At 29.9% G+C, this 22,449-nt stretch overlaps 1 protein-coding gene across 3 annotated transcripts in view; it reads right to left on the bottom strand.

The window, feature by feature from the left end:
- Positions 1-22,449, bottom strand: part of LOC105257575 (carcinine transporter-like) — a 39,452-nt gene that overhangs the window by 2,887 nt on the left and 14,116 nt on the right. For 2 of the 3 annotated variants that reach the window (XM_025409769.1, XM_020029462.2), the window contains 3 exons: positions 3,616-3,866; positions 1,252-1,462; positions 265-523 (listed from right to left, as the gene is read on the bottom strand). In XM_025409769.1, the coding sequence (XP_025265554.1) occupies positions 265-523; positions 1,252-1,462; positions 3,616-3,857 (712 nt within the window). In that variant the 5' untranslated portion in view covers positions 3,858-3,866. Of the gene's footprint in view, positions 1-264; positions 524-1,251; positions 1,463-3,615; positions 3,867-6,707; positions 7,055-22,449 lie in introns of those variants that run through there. The other variant, XM_025409768.1, reaches the window with a different exon arrangement.

Here is a 22,449-nt window from a genome sequence, read left to right on the forward strand (position 1 = left end):
ATGAATCGATTAATCGTGCGATTGAAATTATTAACGAATGAGATTTCCATCGAAAATTTACTTTGAGAATTTGAATAAAGTAATTTTTTAATCCAAAAGCTATCGATTATAATAAAAAATACACAAGTTCTTCGAATGCCTATTTACACTACATCCTTAATAAGCTGCTTTGCTCAGATAAAAAGCTTATTTAAAGATTTTTCGTAATTTTTCGAGTAATATCTTGTTCAGTAACTTTGTATTCTCAGTCAAGATGACGCATACCGATAATGAAGAGAACATTGAAGCAGTTGTCGAATGATGAACCGACGACCATCCTCGCGATACAGAAGGACAAGAAGCTGTTGCAGAAGGCCGTCGCGATGGAGGCGAAGAAGCCTACCGCGTTACAGGACACTAACGCTGGGATTCTGCCATAATGATCGGCTATATAACCGAATATTAGACCGCCGATGATGCTGCCGACGAAGAAGGCCGACTGGGCCGCGGAACCGAGAAAAGTCTTGTCGCAAACCCATTCGAGCTAACAAAAAATATAATAAATATCGTTTATAATAAATATAATATTTATATAATTATATTATATAATATATAATTAGATAATATTTATATAATTATATTATTTTATATTATATTATATATAATTATATAATTTATATTACATAATAGAATATATTTATATTATATAATTATATAATTTATATAATTATAATATTGTTTATAATAATTATAATAATTATTAATCGACGCGGAGATAACTGTTATCAATAGGCGAATTTATATCACAGATTTGATATCAAAATAATTTTTCTATATTACATATATAATTATATCGCGCAGATTGTAGGGAAAGAAGTCATATTTTACTGTCAAAATATCAGTATAAAATCCAAGTTTTTCGTAAAATGTTGTTTTTCAATTATTGAAAACATATTACTCGACCATCGTCATATTGGTATTAATAGCGATCGGTTTTTCCAACATTATATAATATGTTAAAAAAAAACCAATATATAAACAACGCTTCTGGTTTACATACAGGTTTTAATACTTTTTTAATACTTAAAAAAAGAGCACGCTGAAGTTAATTTTCGAAATAAACGAAAAAAGAAAAGAATAAAATATGGGCAATATTTGATTTATTATCATTTTTTGCCGATCGTGACAATTTATTAATTGATTAACTTCTGCATGCAATAAAAAGGATTTATGCACGTAAAATGATAATGTCTTGCATGATAATGTTCTTACCTCGGCAGCGATCGAGGCATATGGAATCATCGTATGGTTGAATTGCCATCCTTTATTGCAACCGGTTATCGGCCACGATGAATTGGCCTGTTTGATACCCTGCTCGATCAATTCGGTGTAATTTACATCATACATGTAACATCTCGAGAACCACGTGGCGCTTTCTAGCTGCAGTTCCTCCTGGGTAGCCGGAGGTATCGCTATCGCGATCCTGTAAACAATGAACGATTTTAATACAAACGATAATATAACCGTGATATACTATCTCTTGTAATGTACTGCATTTTTTCAATTTTGCTACTGATAATAAAAGTTATTTATTTAATTCATCAAATAAATGACGTATTATTAGAGATTCGTCAAGACTGATATTATTTACATGAAAATTACATTAGCGAAATAGCAGTACAAGTTTCATTTCTGTTTTCGAAGACGCAATTTCTATGTAAAAACATGAAATGTCTATATACACATATCTTTTCGCATAATAATTCCAGAAACATTATTTTATTCCGCAAACATCTGTCTGTTATTTCTTGGATATTTGTAATACAATATATTCGCAATAGCAAATGTTTTCGATTCCTATCCGAAATTATCATCTTACATCATCGTAAATTTATTTTGCACGATTATTATTATTATTATTGTTATAAAATCGTGACTGACTCCAACATTTATATCCGATATATCCCGGAGCTTCGATGGGAAGCTAAAGTAAAAATCCATCCTAGGCGTCTTTAAACAAGGAGAGGAAATATCTTCTCCGTCTAAACTTTTTTCGCTCGTCCTCTCTTCCTCGAGTTTCAGTTGGAATCTCCTCGAGATCAACAGCTAAAACTGGTTTTCTGTATAATATCAGGCGTGGAGAAATTACTGATCGACTAATCTGAACCACAAACCATCGCACCGGCTTTTCCTTTACGATAGTCATGTCTTTTGTCTCTGCATTGTTTCTGGATAAGCTCCGTTAAAAACATTAGACAACTTAAATCTCTCTTATATCTCTTTTCTATTACAGTCGCAAATTTTTTCTAACAGTATTTTTACGAGGAAATACTATAGATTTAACTATTAACGGAAAATTTGTCATAAGTAAAATGTAATATGACTCATTTTGAAATTGTGCCTATCAAATATGCCAAAATTTAGTCTTATACAAAATTGTTCACGATTTTCATTTTGTTACACGTATATAAATAAAGAAAAAATTAATTATGTATTATTTATCCATTTACAACGAAAATTATCCTACAAGAAATGTAACATTATAATTATAAGTATAATTATCCCACAAGAAATGTAACATAATTATAAATGTAATAATTTCTGATGGAGAAACTTTTTTCGCGAAACAAAAACGGAATTATTCAATTGATTTACGTTAAATGCGGAAAAAGGAATCTATCTTTATACTGTTTCTTGGTTGACGCAATCACTACAAGAGTCGGAAATACCACGCTTTTCATTATTCATACCTTCTATTTTGAAAGACACAAAGTTACTCAATTCAGGGAAAATCTAATAATACTAATAAAAGTCTCGTTTAAAGAAAAATGAGAGTTTTATGATTGTACTAATTGAATAGATAGAATAATTTGTGTGCGTGTGTGTGTGTGTATAGAAAGAATGATAAAATGTTATTATTGAAACTTCGCAGACTATACATTTAGTAAAGTGATTATATATTTTATATGTATAATATAAATCAGTATAAAATATACGTGTTAAATTTTGAAAGACTTAATTAGGCAGGATTTAATTAGGCAATATCTTATCTTTTAAAGAAAGTTAATTTATGAAAATTCTCAAATTTTTAAATCATTAGTCATTTGAAAATTCTTAACTTAATTCTTAAATTCTTAAAAATCCTTAACTTTTAATCATTTGAAAATTAATCAATGTCTTCATTTATATATAAATAAAAAGGAATACGAGGAATTTGAAACATTTGTATACAAATAACCGGCAATCTACATGTCAAATTAATTATGGCCAAAGTCAGCTCGAAGCGACTGAACTTGAACTGTCATTATGAATTAAAAATGAAAAAAATTTCACTTCTATTATTTTCTACGTTATTTTAAGATTCTTAAATCTCAAATTATGCATAGAATTCTTTCGAATCTTGAAAATATTTTATTTATTCTTTCAATCATGTCTATGCCTAGATATTTTCTGCATTGTCTTATATATTTTTAATTGCTTCGTTTGTAGAAATTATCTGAATTTCTGCTTATATTCTCCTTTTATTTATAATAATTATCTAAATATTGTTTATTTTTTTGCGTTTGTTTCAATTGCATTACTTTAATTTTTAAGCATCGCTGCAGAAAAAGAAATTATCTCTTCGTTGAAACTCACTTTTCATGATCAGTGAAATTCAAGCCTTCCAGCTCTGGTACAGCGCACCAATATTCGGCAGGTACGAGAGTGATGAAGAACTGCGCGAAGTATAAAAAGGAGTAAACGATTGTGAAGGGTAAAAGCAAAATGAACAGGAACAACTGGTATTTGCTCGCTTCGCCGACATATGGTAGGATGTCGTCAAAAGTCTCGATCTTCGGGGGACCGTCGCCCTCTTCAGCTTTCATGGACCCGGTCATGACCGTCGTCTGAAAAATGGCAAGAATGTATTCTTTTTCTCTCTCGCTCTTTTTTCGTAATTTCCTTAAAAAATTTATTACAATTAAATCGTCAAATATTTTACAGGTCGTCGAATATACAAATATTTATATGAATATAATCGCTGGAATGCAAGGAATGTCATGAAGAAATAAAGAGAAGCAATGTCGAGACAAAATACCGGCAGGTATTATTCCAGTAATAAGCAACAAATTTGTTTTTCTTTTTTTTTTTCAGATGAAAATGAGCGACATAAACAAAGAAATAAAAGACTCTGGCAATTTATGGAAATTACAGCTATTTAACTAAGATGGAAGCTACCAGCTTTAATTTAACTAAATATTCAATAATTATGTTAAAACAATATAATGTTGAAAAAACAAGAACTATTAATATATCGGATGTTTCATAACCTCTGTGAAATATTTTAATAGCGTATTCTAGAAAGTTCCTATTCAAAGATGATCGATGCATGATCATATCTTCAAAAGATTAACAATGATCATAGGAGAAATGATAAAAAAATTCAGTCAAAATTTATTAAGACGTGCACGATTATGTATACAAATGAAAGGAGAACATTTCGAGCGTCTCCTTCGAATAGTCAAGAAAAAAATGGCAAGTAAATGTATTTTTGCTCACAATATTTATATGAAAATTAATTTATTATTATTATTTTCAAAATTGTTCCATTAAAAAAAAATAAATTATGAGAGATTAATAAAAAATCAAAGGATTCAATTTAATTAAAAACAAAATAAAATTAAATCATCGCAAAAAATAGGTTTAATTTTAAAAATAGATTTATTTAGTTCGTTTATTAAAGCCACATAAGTTGATTTCTCTCTTAAAATCTGAAAAGGCAAGAAAAATAATAATAAATTAATCCACAATTAGTCCACAATATTTTTTTGATTAAAAAGAAATGTACCTTGGTTTTCAAATGTATGAAAATATTAAATTTTATAATTCTATTTAAATGTGATGATTAATCAACTATTTAAATTTTTATTTAAAAAACAATTAAATTTTTCACATGTTATTTATAATTCGTTAATTAATTAATCGCCATAATGCATGTAACATGACATACACATAAAACACGCATGTAAGAAACGACAAAATAAAATCAACTGTACAATAAAAATTAATATCATCTGACTTGAAAAAACTAATAACATGACAGATCGATACGCATTTACGTATTTGTAATTATGGGATGTTTTACGCGATATCGCAATTTTTGATCACTTATAACTTGAAAATTATTGTAGCCTCAATATTTTATATTAGAATTTTTACTCTATTTTATTTCTTCTATTTTATTCCAGTACTCTTTTCACGGAAGTTGTAAAACACTTTGTTGTAAAACTCTATTTAAAGAAAAAATTGTCTGCTTTTATGATAAACGGTTCAATAAATATATGATAAAGAAATAGATAACGTCATATAATTATGACGTAAATACAAATGCGTATAGATATTATTAAATATAATTATTAAACAGAAAATATTATATATGCATTACAGCCTTTCCTATTCATAAAATTTCATTATTTTTATACAATTTAATAGTCGATTTTTGTTTAGAATGAAAATTTTAAACTCTATATTGTTTATATTTGCAAACTACACAGAAAATTCATGGGATCAATCGATAGTATTTTTTGTCTTCTCTTTGAATTGTAAATTAGAACGTTTTCAAAATAAAGAGAGTGTGACTTGAAATATATATTATCCGTAATTCTGGCTTTCTTCTGGTAAAAATATTAAAAAAATGCTTTCGCATAAATTTAGCATTTGTAATATAAGGCGCAAATAATATTATGATGCATACTTATGGAAAATGCAAATTATATTAAAATTTACGAGATTTCCTGAGATGTCGACATGGTATTTATTGTGTGAACGATTTAAATATTACCGCATTAATACACAAGTAATTATATAGAATAAATATATCGCTCTTGATACGTAGTGAAAAGAAAGCGCATATTATAAAGTCATCGCCGTTAATAATGCTTTCAAATATTCATTAAATGCGATATGAATTTACGGAATTAATTTTGATACAAACATTTTAACACTATAGATAAAAAATAATCAAGCAAAAAACACGATATTATTAAAATCATAAACACAATGTAACCTATTATTAACGTATTAATTAACAATTAATTCTTTTATTGATCTAAATTAAGCATATCGATTTAAATTAATTACTATTGCATTTATTAATTTATAATATTTTACGCGGTTGATTTATTTATCTTACTGTATCCCATTAATATTCCAATAATTTTCTTTGTTCGTTAAATCGACTCTTGCCTCGTTTCGGATGATCTATCAACCGTAAATATTTCGCAATATTTCTTTATTGTACTATAAGAAATTTTATAAGTTATATACAACCATGAACGATTAACTTCAATCAAATAATTAAAAAAAAATGTAATTACATACACTTGATCATTGTTATAATACATGAAAACATTAAATATAATGATACATAAGAATATAAGAAATACATCCCGAATAGATAAGATATATTAAATTAATAATTACGTCAATTATCACTTTTTTATTATGCATTTTTATCATTTATATTCAACGCTTTTATCAAATTCAAATCGACAATTATCGTCATGATGATATAATTTGAAAAAGAGAACAGTAAAAATTGCTTGTCATTTAAAATAAACGTAACAAAAAAAATTATAAAGACATTTTTTATATTACGTTGCATTACGTTGTATGTACAAAAGTAGAAACTGAAAACGGCAAAACGGATAAAATCATTTAAAATTTAGGGAAGAATTAGTAGTCTTTACCTGTTGATTTTTCTCGTGCGAAGTATAATGTAGAGACTCGCAAGAAAAGAGACTCACACAAAAAAGGAAAAATAAATAATCCACAAAATAAATGAAATTTCACACCTTATACAAACGGACCATGTGTATGTATAAAAATATAAAGAAAAAGGAGTGAGGAAAAAATATACTCCGAATACGCGATACTACGATAAATAGTCGTGTTCATTCACAGATCACGATAGATCGCGATCGAAACCGCGCTTTTCCGATTTTTCGTAATTTTCACGCCCCCAATTTTTCGGACGCACACGCACTACATCGTCGTTTCGTGAGACGCGTGAACTGGCGGCTGTGCAACCGATTGGTGGGGCTTTATATTCTTCCACCTAGACACAGAAAACCACACTCTTCCCCACTTTGATATGGCAAAGTCGACGGATCGTACAAACCGCGGATAGATAGACCGAACGACCTGTTCCCGCGCTTTGACGCGAGAACGAGAATGAATCGCGTTCTCCAGGTGACGTCATCGGAGAACGTGAGTGCGTAAACGGGGGATTTCAATACACACGGGGAAATCAATTTTACGCACGGTCGCTCGGCCTTTTTACCTCTTCTATTCCGCGAACGTCATCGCACGTGGCTTTCCTCCGACTTTCCGCGACTCTTCGTATTAACATTATGCACTCATGTTGAAGAAAATACTCGGAGAAGGGTGCGAGTGCGCGTCAATCTCGAAGGTGCGCCTTCGAATAAATGTCTCGTGGAAAAGATTCAAGCGACATTAAATCCCAATAATCGCTAGGAAATTTAAAATGTTATCAACTTGTAACATATTTTCTGGAAAAATCAATACAATTTAAACAAATTTTTTCGAATTATTTAAATTAATCTAAATTACCCCTCATGAGTTTTGTCATTAATAATTTTAATAATTAATTTGATTTTAATAATTAATTAATTTTTAGTGAAAATATGGGATACAAAATATTATTATTTTAGTTGAAAAGAATGGGAGAATATCTTGACCTGAATCTTCAAATGTGTAATCTCAAATGTTTCCTCCGACAAATATGTTATTGAAAATATCAATAAAAGAGATTACATGTCGGAGAATCATATTTATAAAATAGTTTGGATAATAATCGAATATAAGATAGATGAGATTGAAAAGCGATTTAATTAAATATCTAAATAATTATATAAAGAATTGGCTGTATCGAATAATTCAATTTCAATGATGATTAATGAAACTTGTTCAATCGAATCGATTAGGTTTCAATAATTTAATGAGGCTAACACAATTTATACGTATGCTTTGCGCCACATTTCTTCTTTTCATTTATTATACGAAAGTTTTATTTTATTTTGAATGCGTTAAATGTAAATTTAAAGAAAAACATGTTATTATTCTTCGCAAGAAGAAAAGAAAAGAAGAAATATCAAAACATATTTACAAGAATCATAAAGGAATTTGCCATTCGAAAATGTTCATGTTAAATTTCCACTTGTTATCATTATTAACACGTATGCAGGGTGTTCTTAAAAAATGTATGATACAATAACTTGTAAACGTCAAAAACAAATAATAAGTTGGAAAAATTTACACTGTGGAGACATATTGCGATAGTGTCAAATCAATCGAACTTTATGTGAGATATTCATACAATTGAGAATCTGTCTATAAAAGAAGGATTTTCGAATAATGATAACGCAAGAAACGTACGTAATTTCATAATCCAAGATAAATTAAATATATTCTACAATCAAAACGTGACTTCCAATCTCCGTATCATCATATCAACGATAAACTTTCAATAATATTATGAGACTGATTACCTGAGACTTATTTTCATATATACATTTTTTCTACTTTATTTTAAAGTTTAAAAAATAGAGTGTTTCACAAGCAAAAAATCTTATTTTTTTAATAAAAAGAATATAGAAAAATTTTTATACAAATTAAATTACGAGATTCGGAACAATGTTGTTCTCATGAACGGAATACGTGATAAGATTAGAGAATTATTCCAATTAGAAATCAACAAATGATTAGACGTTTTTAGAAAGGAAAATAATATTAAAATGTAATAAATAATACTAAGTATGACAATGATTACAACGACAATTATTTTCGACGACGATGTGTCGAGATTTTACTTCTATTCCGAATACGATCTTGAAGAGGAAACCCAAGAGACACGTATAAAACGGTAGACAAAATATTGAGACGCCAAGAAAGACGTCGAAAGGTAAGGTCGGACGATCCGAGAAACCGGTTGATGAAGGCGAAAGACAGTGGAAGAGTGGCAGAAGGAATGCTTAAGCGTCGGTTTTGCGAGGTGAAAGAAAATGAGCGAGATTCTTCATTTGCGCGTGAAGAAAAAGAGAAAAAATTCGAGGAATGCCGGATAATATTCGCGCAACGTGATGTCACGTCCGTCACGGGAATCCAGATTCGTTGTTTTTCTCTCTCGAAATGTCATCACACGCGTATGTCGACACTTAATGCTCTCGCTTTGCGTGCCTTGTTTCATTATATGAACGGCCTGAATCATATGTTTCGATGTGAATGTCTCTAACGGTAGAAAAATTAATAAAAAATATATTTCTTTAATTTTTACAGGAAATAGATATTTTGATATTTTATTATATCCCTTGACGCAAGATATGCAAATTGCGAAGAGCAAGTCATGAGTTATAAATCTCACATTCTGAGATTTGGTTATCTAAGTGATTATCTAAGTGATTGCGAAACGAAGGCAAAGCCAAAATAAAACTGCGAACACGTCACATCCCGTAGTGCTATATATATATTTATAAAATATACTTTTTTTTAATTGAATTTTAATTGAAAGATACGTAACAAGGTTTTCTTAATATTCTTGCTTCGTATAATTATTGAATTGTGATTAGCATTTTAAAATTTCCTAGAAACAGATGTTTCATTCTTCACAAACTCAGTTAATGTGTTAGCTGAAGATATATCATTAAATATCATTTAAATTTCAAACAACATTCAAATTTATCGATTAAAGAGAGGAGGAATGAGAAAGAGGCGATTCAAAATCTTCAAAATCTTATATTTTAATAATAAATCAATTATAGAGCTATAAAAAATATTATATAAGCGACGACAGCGAAACTTTAAGCGAAAATTTAAATTGCTTGGTATTGATACTGACATATCAATGACAATTTAATAAATTTGGCGCCATCATAAGTGATATCGAAACGATTTAATTGACACCATCAATGATTTCTGCTCTCTACTTAAATGATCTGCTTGAAAATGTTACGCTATGAATTTCTCGTGTTTCTCAATGTCTTGGAAAACAATTGAAATAATGTACATAAATTGTCTGTACTTCTGTATCTAATCAGCTGTCAGAGAGCGATTATAATAGGATAAAAACGAGATGAGAAATTAAAAATGTTAAATAATAATAGTATTATGGTGCGTACATCGAGAATCCATGTAATTCCACTGAATAAAATAGTGATGCAAACGATCAGAATATCCAAAGTAACAAGAAAACCTCATTTAGATGACTTAGAGTCATTTAGATGACTTAGTTAGTTAGAGTCATTTGTGAAGGAATCTATTTAAAATAGATCTAAAGAAGAATCTAAAGATTATATTTAATTTATATTTAATTTATATTTAATTATATTTAATTTAATTTAATTTGTTTTATATTATTTTTTTAATATTACAACGAGATATAACATGTGTGTGCGATAACGCAAATCGCAGCATTTAAAAGATGTTTTATATGTACAATACAATCCCAGCAAAAAGTAAAATCATGAAAATCATTATTGAATATATCCACTTTTGATTAGGTATTTTGAGTAAGAAATTGTGTGGAATATTACAATTTGATCTTAACTACAGCAGAGATGTGTTTTTAAATATTTATTGCGTTTTTACTGAAATATTCCGAATTTTGTTAATCGAAATGATTAACTTTTGGCAGAGAATTTCGCCTTGTGTCAGATACATGGCTAACTTCATTAAATTATATTTAATATCTTTTTAACCAGTTAGTACTTGTATAATATTATTTGACCAAATATTTCCTCTGTATCTAAACTTTTGTAAATTTTAAACAAATTCTGAATATTATTTCCATGTGTTTTTGTCATTTGAATCGACATGGTTATACGTTTCCCATAAGAACACATGTTAATTCGATGCAAATTAAAATCCTTATAATTTGTGAACGCATTAGTGAATCGATTTAAAAATTGTACTGAAGATTCTAAACATATGTAAGGACATTCTGTACAATTTTCATTAAATTCTCAATATTTTGAAAATAGATACAAAACATCCTAAAAGGAGCGAAAGTTGGAAGTGCAAAGTTAGTTGTCCTTTTATTTTTCGACTGGAACGAATTCATCTGTCATGTACATATAATATGAGTCAAGTGCATCATGCTCGAATAAATGCTTTATGTAACAAAGACACTGCGTATGTTGAAAGAGGAATTTATTAGACTTCCGCGAATTTATGAATCGACTCTAACCGCAAGGACGTAAGACCTACGGTAGCTCGAGGCGGTAGCTTTTTAACAGGTCGAGTTCAAGTGCACTAATCACGGTAACGGTGGTCCTTAACGGAATGCGAGGTACGCGGCGAGTAATTTCACGATCATTTAATGATGTAGAGAGAATTTCGGATTTTAAATGTACTGTGTATTATTAGGCATCGATAAATAGGCGCAATTTAATACTATTATCTTTTTTATTTTCGTCATCATTTATCTGATATTTTCAGAAAATTATTTTTATCATTCCTACAAAAAACAAGAAATTCTACATTTTCATAAAATATTTTTAAAAAATTAATTGCAAATATTTAAAAAATATATTATTAAAATATTTTTCGATTATAATAAGATATTCTTTTTTATTAAAACTGCAATATTTCTTTCGTCTTGCTAGATGAACAATTTTTCACTCTACTATTCTTTTATTTCTCTCTCTATTTACTTTTGTGATCAAAGATTTTGATTTGTATAGATTCAAGCAAAGTATAAAAATCGTCTTTTTATGAGAGATACTATTTTATTTTCTTTTTCCTCTATTATTTTAACGATTTTTCTTTTCTTCGTGACAAGTCTTTGATCTATCAATATATCTCGTTAGTACATATTTATCTATTATATTTAACCATTAATAAAAAAATAACTAATTTCCTTCATGATTTTAGTAAATAAATTCCTGTAATTTAATATGATAAATGATGATTCTATAATGAATGCTTTACAAACGAACAAAATTCGCAATTGTTAGTAAGGCCACAGTTTTGTAAGTTCCATAAAAATATTAATATATCAGTAAAAACAAAATCAGATCGAGGTTAACTATATATAAAGACTTTTATATAATTTATTTTTTTATCTTTTAATTCATTTTATTCATTTATTTACGTAAATTGTGAATTTTTTGATATCTTATTTTTATCATAAAGTAATTATGTAGTGTATTATGTACTGTTATCTTATTAAGAATCTATTTGTGTCTCTTAAAAGCATGTGTTTCAAAACGATTTTACATATAATTAAAGATAAATATGTATCTTAAAAGCAATAAATAATGCTCGACGAAATAACGTTATTTGTTACCAACACTTGTGACTCAAAGACCGAGATTTGCATGTATAATTTATGACGCAAAATATGGTAGTTTCTGATCATCGTTTACCGATAATATTTCCGACTTAGCCCACTGCGAAAAAAAGCAGTTAACAATCAGACAAGTAAATCGTATAATATTTATTATAGGATTTAGATAGCAGTTATATGAGAGAACGTCTTCTTGTAGTGAATATAGAACGGTAATTAATTTCGCTCAAGCATAGAAAATCCGACGGAGATGAGTATCATGAGTAACATCGTAACATTTCGTTAATAAATTGCAAGAATATAATAGTCGGCAAATACATAATTCGTCGCAAACAGAACCATATCTGGGAGCAGATTTCTTTTAACGTATAAATGCTAAAAATAAAATCAAAAGAATGAGAATTATTTCAATAATAATATCAGGATAACATCTGATTCTCTCATGAAAATTAAAGCTAGTAAACAAGACAAAAAATACTCAAAAATTACGAATTTATAATTTTTTTCGAATTTATGATTCTTTATACGTTTATTAATTTTACGAGTTAAATAATAGCTTATTTTTTTGTGACGTTAATTAAATTGTTATAGAATACATTCCTATAGAAATTATTATAGAATTTAATTATTATAGAATAAATTACTCTCCATTCACATTTCCTTTTTAATTCGACAATTTCTTTACAAGGTTGCGATACAAGAGGTCGAAGCCACTCACGGCAGTCGCGATTATTTCGATTCATTGTAACATTATAAATCACGGCGTAAATTGTGAGTAGCAAAAAAATTTAGGCTGTACAAAAAATCAGGAATAGCAGTGCAACAAAGTATGGACACATTCACATTTTCGCACATTAAATTCAATGTCGTTCAGAAACAAAGACGCGCGATCCTTTATGGAAGGATTTTTTTTTGCCGAATCTAGGAAATGTATTGCAACCTCCGATTACGCGCGTGCATAGAAGAATCTTAAATATGCACGCGTTTATATAACTGCCGCATTCACGGAATATTCTCGGTTGCAAATTCCGTATAGAGTAGGGTTTTCCAAGATACAACTAGAACGTGCTAACGACGTGGTCATCTATTTTCAAGTACAGAATATGCAAAATCGGCTGAAACAACGAAAGCCTCGTCGAGATATCGATCGGATGTGGTCTCGAGAGAGCAAACCACACAACAAATTTATTCCACACTATCCGCGATGTATCTACAATGAAGATTTCAAGAAAATGTTCCGACCTGACGTAATTAATCGTACCTGACGTAATAAACCGAGTACTTTAATCGACACGTGTTCTGCGATATCTACTAAACAATTATTTTCTACCGTTACGTTTTGTCAAACGACATAATTGTTCCCATTATTAAGAATGTTTTGTATCTACTTTCAAGATATTGAGAAGTTAATGAAAATTGTACAGAATGTCCTTACATGTTTAGAATCTTCAGTACATTTTTTAAATCGATTCACAAGTTATAAGAATCTTAATTTGCACCAAATTAACACGTGTTCTTATGGGAAATGTATAACCACGTTGATTCAAGTGACAAAAACACATGGAAATAATATTCAGAATTTGTTTAAAATATGCAAAAGTTTAGATACAGAGGAAATATTTGATCAAATAATATTATACAAGTACTGGTTAAAAAGATATTAAATATAATTCAATGAAGTTAGCCATGTATCTGTCACAAGGCGAAATTCTCTGCCAAAAGTTAATCATTTCGATTAACAAAATTCGGAATATTTCAGTAAAAACGCAATAAATATTAAAAAATACATCTCTGCACTGTAATATAATAATTGTAATGTAATAATATACATCATAGAGAAAAAGAAAAAGAAATATAAAATAAATTTAATAATATATTTCCAGTTTTTTAATGTTTAAAAGATATAGATATTTAAAAGCTTAAATTTATACTGCTACTTTATATTTAGGAATTTTTATCACTAATGAACTTCAACTTTTTTCTTAATCTATATATAATAGATATTCATATTTTCTAAACAACTCAAATTGAATGATTTCGAAAAGACTGTAACTAAGATCACATTGTAATATTCCACACAATTTCTTACTCCAAATACCTAACTAAAAGTGAATATATTCGTCAATAATGACTCAATAATTACTGTGTAAAATATCCATATACACCAGATAGTAAACGAGATAGGGAACAATAATTATCTTTGAGATGTGAAAAACATATTTTGCATTTTTTTGCAGGCCAATCGCCATCTTAAGGCAGAACTCCTCATCTTACAGATCAATAATCGCGAGGATCATTTTTTTATTTTTAGCGTGGCAGAGTCATTTCACGTGACCTAATCTAATCCTCGTTCTTACTCCTTTAGTTCGTCCTCCTTTAGGAAGTCCTTGAAAATGTCAATGCGGTCACACTCGACTGGCTCACTCGAGAGTACACGGAATCTACTTGCTCTGAAAAACTGAATTGGTTGTTTCATCGCTAGTATTACCGAGAATCGATACCAATCATAGCTGTATTCAGTATCCTATATCTTTAATATTGCAGATTATAATTATAGATTTATATGTTTCTACATATGATTTAATAATAATTGAACGTAAAGAAGACGTGATATGACATCAAAATAAAAAATTTCCGAACAAATTATTCATTATTTAATAACCATTTAAATATAATAAATAATAATTACTACAATTTTGAAGGTTGCAAGTTTTTATTTCGCCACCAAAAATGCGCAAGCATTATTATCTATACTTTATCCCTTTTTATTTATGAAGCATATTTTAATTCCACTTTTTCATTTGTTTTCTACAAAAATCAGATTTACATAAATATCTCTGCAGCCATTAATCATTACTATCGTCTCTTACGAACATTTTAAAGCTCGGCCCCGACTTCTGTTGCCAATCAGGCCGTCGCTCTCTCTAAAGCCGCAAGTTCTTTGGCCATTTCGTGCTATTGTATTCAAATGAATTCAAATGCAACATCAATAATTCATCAAGTAGTCTGTCAAGGGCAAGAATCGTGTATCGTGGAAATGTGATTCGCGATACGAGGATACGAACATCGGAACCGGGAGATAGCCGGTTATTGTCATCTTGATAAATAACCGATCGATAACTCTTATGAGCACCCATCAGCATTTCCACGAAGAAGCTTGAGAAAAAAATTCGCAGTTCAAGGAATTTCGGAAAACACTAAAGATCGCAGTTTCACAGATCGACAATTGCGCGATAAATTATTAAATCATCTAACTAATCGCTCGAGAAGCTTTATTATTTACGAATATGTTCAGTTTTAATTTTGTATCGCATCTAAAAATAATAGGATATGGCTAGTTTTGCTAGTTTTTGGATCAACTATAATTAAATTAATTACTAAATTAATTATTAAATTAAATATTAAAGCTATTGCTATAATAATTGGTCTTTATTAATTTCTGGCTATTTCATGTTCAAAAACTAATAGCTAAGATATTATGAATCATTAGGTATTTATCGCCAAATTATTGTTTACGCTGATTAATTTCTGTCTATTTTTAGCCCAGAAAATATTTCTTAACAAAATAATTTAAGAAATAAAATTATCTGTGTATGTGTGCATATTAATTAATAAAGTCATTAATTTAGTCATCTAAAAAGAATTTAATTTCTAAACAGAATTTTTTACTCGGTCATTAAACATAATTATCCAGTAAATCAAAATACTATAAATACTCAGTTTCTAATTTGTTAGTCTTTCCCAAATATTTTTCTACTTTGACAGAATCTGCCAGAGAGTAGTAGCGTCGAAAAAGCTACATTCGTGAGACTAAAATATCAAGATAAGGAAATCTCTGTCTTTACGGATTCCAACAAATGACACAAACATCCATATAACAGAAATGAGGAAATTGCATCAGAAATCGAAATTATCTCCTCGCTATATGGAATTACGTGCGAATAATATTCCTCTCTTCCTCCTCCTTTTCCCGAAAATCTATCGAAATATATTCCCAATTTATATCTCACAACATAAACGAAACAGAAACGAATGAACCGCACGGATACCTATCTTCCGCTCTGTTACGCATATGACGTCAATTAAAATTAATAACGAGAGAGAGAGAAAAGTCCCAGGCAACTTTGTTAATGAAAGAGAGAGAGAGAGAGAGAGAGAGAGAGAGAGAGAGAGAGAGAAAGAGAGAGAGAGAGAGAGAGAGAGAGAGAGAGAGAGAGAGAGAGAGAGAGAGAGAGAGAGAGAGAGATAGAGAGAGAGATAGCAATCTATCGCTTTCCGCCGCCGCGTTCTCCAGTTTCGTCGTGTTTCGCATTTGAATTTCAATTCTTTTCGATAGCGAATATCGAATTGTATTTACTAACGTGCCGTATGTCGAACAAATATCTCGTTGCATTTGCGTCATAGATGCCTTTCGATAAAAATCGCACAAAGCTAAACATACACACACAAATTCCGATTTCTCAGTCTAGATGCAGTTGTTATCGTTTCAAAAATCGCGATCGATAAAATTCTAGGCATATATATATGGAAGAAAAATATTTTTTTCCCGAGCTCGCAAATTTCTCTCTCTCTCTCTCTCTCTCTCTCCCTCCCTCTCCTCTCTCTCTCTCTCTCTCTCTCTCTCTCTCGCTCTCTTCTCAAGATTATATTCGACCGACTAAATTCTTAATTAACAAGAGACTTTCTTGTATATTTTCTATTTAATTGATAAATAAATACTGATTATAATGAGCGTTCATGATCTTGCTTTTTAATTTTTATATGAAGAATGGAAAAAGCCAATGCGAATCACAAACACAAGCAATAATTAAACATAACTTATCATTCATCTTATTTTTTCTTATCGATACTGTGATATAACAAGTATCGATTATTATGATATAACAAGTTTAACTTATGTAATAGATCTAGATGTAATTTATGCAATAATCCAGAATGTAATTGCACGCATACAATAAATAAAAACGGAAGAACCTCACCATACAAAGTTAGTTATACACCAGTTACAGACCAGTTTCCGCAAATATATCTCTCCCCTTCGTCATCCCATCTTACTTAACGTAAGATTAAATATTCGCATAAGATTTATCGCATTATGCAATTCTCTCATAAAAAAGTCGTTAATTCGGCGAAGGCGTGTACGAAGCCGATGTGCGCAAATAGATCGCAGATTTTCACGCCTTGTTTCGATGTTTCAGGATTATTCACGGTTGATCTTTTTTATATTACAATTATTTTATTACGCGCATGATTTCGAAATATTAAAATGACGCGAGGTGCTAATTCCACTGTCGTTTATCCTGTTTAACATTACACATCATTAAAATGTGTAACCAAGAAACCACAGATTTCTCTGAAATTGATGAGGATTATACAAAAATTAGTCATTATTTCACAAATCTTTTTCTAATAGTTAACAACTAATAAACCTAATAAAAATAAAATACAATCTCTCCCTTTTTCTCTTTTTCTTTCTTTCTTTTTTGATATTCTAGATTACAATAAAATTATAACATAAAAAATTAAAATTTAGAGAGAGAGATAATCTAAATATTTTTAAGATAATATTCCCGCAAAGATTTCATTAAAATTAATGATGTTTATGATTGAAATTGATATCCCGGCTGACATCACGATGATTCAGCTATAATATATAATAATAATAATTTTAAAGCCATGTGTTCTTGTGTACGCGATGATTTTTGTACCGACTCAATTTTACTATTATATTTCCATGGCCAATAATGGCCGATAAATAGAACTATCAGGCCGCGAACACAGCGTTGGAATATCCAATCGATACTTTTCGTACGTTTCAGTTTTTTTTCCGCCCTGGCGTCGCAATATTTTCAATCAGACGGAATGGACGCTGAATAGGGACATTTGCAATGGAAAACTGCGGAATATATTGCAAAAAATCAGATTGCGGAAACCCGGGTAATTAAAATTGAATTGCTCTTTTGTTTGATATATTACCGCTGAATTATAAAAATGCTTATTCGCGCGCGCGCGCGCGATTATGTGCGAATACATGAATCTTCCCATAATCATAGACTCGACTCGTTAATCAACGGTATCGATTTAAAGATTTGGCGCGATAACACGCTGGCTTGAGTATAATTAACTATAATTTGAGTATAATTTGATACTCGAAAAAGAGTCATCTTTATTTATTTCTATTTAATTATATTCTTTAATTTAATATTTAATTTAATCTTTTCTATTAAATATTAAATTAAATATTAAATTAAAGCATATAATATTTAATTTAATCTTTTCTAAATAAAAAATTTTTAATCTTTTCTTCTAAAAATATTAAATTAAATATTATATTATATTATATTATTTAATATTATAATATGACTGTTGATTTCATATAAATTGAATTTATATATATATATGCTCGCGAAGGGTTACACATAAAAATTATATATGTCATGTAGATGTAGATAGAATTTTCTAATATTTTTCAACTTGATCAATTTCATTAATTATCAATTTTAGTTAAGTTTAAGTTCTTAATGCAACATCAATATGTACGAATAGTCAATGAAGTATCTCTTGATAATTAATAGTTGTGCGAATCTAATTAGAATTTCGAACAATTAATACCCTCTGGCCTTATATGATTTTCTCAGAAGATCATGTTATATATTATCACCTAACAGGTAAACATAATTTTACCACAGAATATTCCGCATGAAGAAACAGGAAAGGGAAGAGAAGCGCGATTTTATTTCGCAATTAGCGATGATATCAAAACATATTGCTGCGAGCAGTGTATATGACTTGCAAATCGTGTTTAAAATGTAAAAAAATATCGTGCGTCAATTAATAATACAGGTTTTTCGTTTTTAATATTCCATTTATGACATTGCGTAATAATTGTATAACTGACTGTATAATATAAGAAACGAATGGCAGCTTATCGAATGTTGAATTATAAAATCAACCCGCATAAGAACGCAAACGTGATACTAAGCAAGGTCGTGAAATATTACTCTCAACAAAATCAGGACGAAGTGCAAACATGATAATAAAGAGCTAGTGATAAGTACGCTTAAGTACAGTTGACTCGACAAGAAGTTAATGCTATTATTACGAGAAATTTTTGTTATAGACTTTTCCTGAAAATATAATTGTCAGCGAACAACATGAAATTCATTCTCGTGTGAATCGCGATAAGACACGAGTGATAACAATTATATAATTATAATTTCAAGAGAGTTTATTTTACCGCGCATAATTGCCACGATTTCCTGTGTGATTTTACAAATATAAAAATACTTAAATCATTTGATATAATAAATATTATCGAAGGAAGTGGAATCATTGATATAAATAAAGTGAATTTTCTCATTGACCCAAAAAGAGAAATTATTTTTTCGCTAATTATATAATATATAATTTGTTGAAATTGATATATATATATATTATTTGAATATTAATTATTTAATAACGTAACGAAGTGGTCATGCTTGTTTAATTATCGATATCGATGACATCTTTATTTTTCATGCTTGCCGAATATCACGCGGCAGCTGTCAATCGCGCGGTTTTGCTTCGCGGTTTTCTCGACAGCCCTGACCTAGGATCATCCTGATGATCATGTCATAGGTCATAGGTACATGCTCTTTCAATTGTGAAATTGCTGCTATCTGGTATAATAATTCGCATAAATTATTTTCACGCGCGTGCAATATATAACGAGCATCAATTCCGTAAACAACAAAAGATTGATGAAAACGCGACGCGTATTGATTGGCGTCAATTCAAGCAATAGACGCGAATCTATCGATTCACGAGTGAACCATCATTGAAGGCAACGCTAAAGTAAGTTGAAGCGCTTTTTGATTCGCATCAAGTGATCTCGACCGGCGGAAATCGAGCGATCGGTCGAGTTCGATCGAATCGGAACGTTTAAGTCTTGAGAGCCAATGCGAGGAACGTCGAGAAGCGATCAATTTTAATCTGATAGCCGGTAATGGGCTCATTCCAGGCGATTATTTACAAATATCCGCTGCGCGATTCGTCTTGCTCGACAAAAATTTCTTTACTCACCTATCTAACTTGATGACGTTTGGTCGAATTAATTGATGATAAGTGTGTGTTCGCAATTATAATAAAGATATTTCCTATTTCGTAGGAAATTGTATCTTTGTTTATGGCTTTTAGCACGTGCTTAGCACATTTTTTTATATTAATATAAATATTAATACTCTATAATTCAATAATATATTCTTGCGTTTGAATCTAAAATTAAACCCAAAGATTGATGTGTCTCGATCAATATTTTTAAATAAATGTATATATAAATTTATTTGAGTAAATATCATATTTTTTTAAAGAAGGACAAACAGCTAGTTTATAAGAAAAAAAATTACTTATAATTTTTTATTGTAAAGCATGAAACAAATTCAAAGGAATCAATAGTATCTTTTCACAAAACTCAATGATATTTTCCTTTTTATATCGATTACACAAAACTTTTCAATTAATCTCCCAAGCTCTATTTATATGAAAAAATATTATAGCTGGTAATAAAAAATATATTTACATATAACAAGATTTGTATTGATATTATATTTATTCCAATTTTTAGATATTTAATTAATACTATTTTATGATTCCAATTTTTAGATATTTAATTAATACTATTTTATGATTCCAATTTTTAGATATTTAATTAATACTATTTTATGATTCCAATTTTTAGATATTTAATTAATACTATTTTATGATTCCAATTTTTAGATATTTAATTAATACTATTTTATGATTCCAATTTTTAGATATTTAATTAATACTATTTTATGATTCCAATTTTTAGATATTTAATTAATACTATTTTATGATTCCAATTTTTAGATATTTAATTAATACTATTTTATGATTCCAATTTTTAGATATTTAATTAATACTAGTTTATGATTCCAATTTTTAGATATTTAATTAATACTATTTTATTCTCGTGTTAAAAATATTTTGCGACCGGATAACAATTTGGGAATCGCTGCTTGGAAGTATCCAGGAAAAAGAGGACATCCAGGATACGTTGGCGACCAAGTTAACGATGATATGCAAGCTGTGACATCCTCATAACAAGGGCCGGTGCTTAATTACGCATCAACACTCAGAGTAGTTAGGGGATGACGGTATACTATTTGACAAAAGGGGGTGACGGAATTGTATTGTACTCGACAAAGTTTTAATCGTGTCGTTCATTAAGGCTCGGTAACTGCGCGGCGTTTATCTACATCATTAATCCATTATAATTTACACCGCGAATTTTTCCCGACCGACGAATATGAATGAGCGACGGCGACGAGACACACTAATGTTTACAGAGCGATTTCCCAGCGATAGTGAAATTTATACAACGCTGAAAATTAATCATCAGGTTATTATTAGTTCTCGTAGTAAACGTATCTTGCAACCCGAAAAACTAACGCAATAAAAGATAATTACAGGATTAATTTTTTTATTCTACTCATCGATCTATCGCGTTCCTCTTTTCGTGTTTGCAGATGCGTGACTTATGAAAGAAGGAAAAAATGTAACGGGAAAACCGCAATGATGTCCCTTCGATAGATCTATGATTGTTGGATTGATCCGATTAGTTTTGAAATTAGCTCTAATGATCGCAATTCGCTCGACAGGTAAATGAAAGACAATCGACCGACATTCGCGCGATAGATTCTTCAATCAATGCTTTTTCCGATATACGTCATTTTGACATTACGTTTTTTCCTACACGTTAGCTGCTAATGCTTCGGATATCGTGCAAGCGGATCGGATTAATGCGCATTTTCCTCCGTTCAACGCTTGCATTTCGATGCTGCCGTGGCTGCAATTCCAGGCTAACTAGCTGGCGTAACAGCGTACATAGCTTCGCCACACAAACGTTATGCAACCCAGTTTCGAAGTTCAGGAGGGTGGACGCGAGTTCGTCGGACAATGGTGCAACCCGAGCTACGTGGAGAGATTGTGATTAATCTTCGCAATTTATCCTACTTATCGCGTCCTTCCCGTTCGATCGACCGGCGAAATAATGTAAGATCGGCGAAAGAGACCGCGACCAAACTCGCCCTGTTTTCCAAAACTGCTCTCCAGGAATTTCCGAATCG

Source organism: Camponotus floridanus, unplaced genomic scaffold (assembly GCF_003227725.1).
Source record: "Camponotus floridanus strain SB8 unplaced genomic scaffold, Cflo_v7.5 scaffold28, whole genome shotgun sequence".
In the NCBI taxonomy this organism is placed as follows: domain Eukaryota; kingdom Metazoa; phylum Arthropoda; class Insecta; order Hymenoptera; family Formicidae; genus Camponotus; species Camponotus floridanus.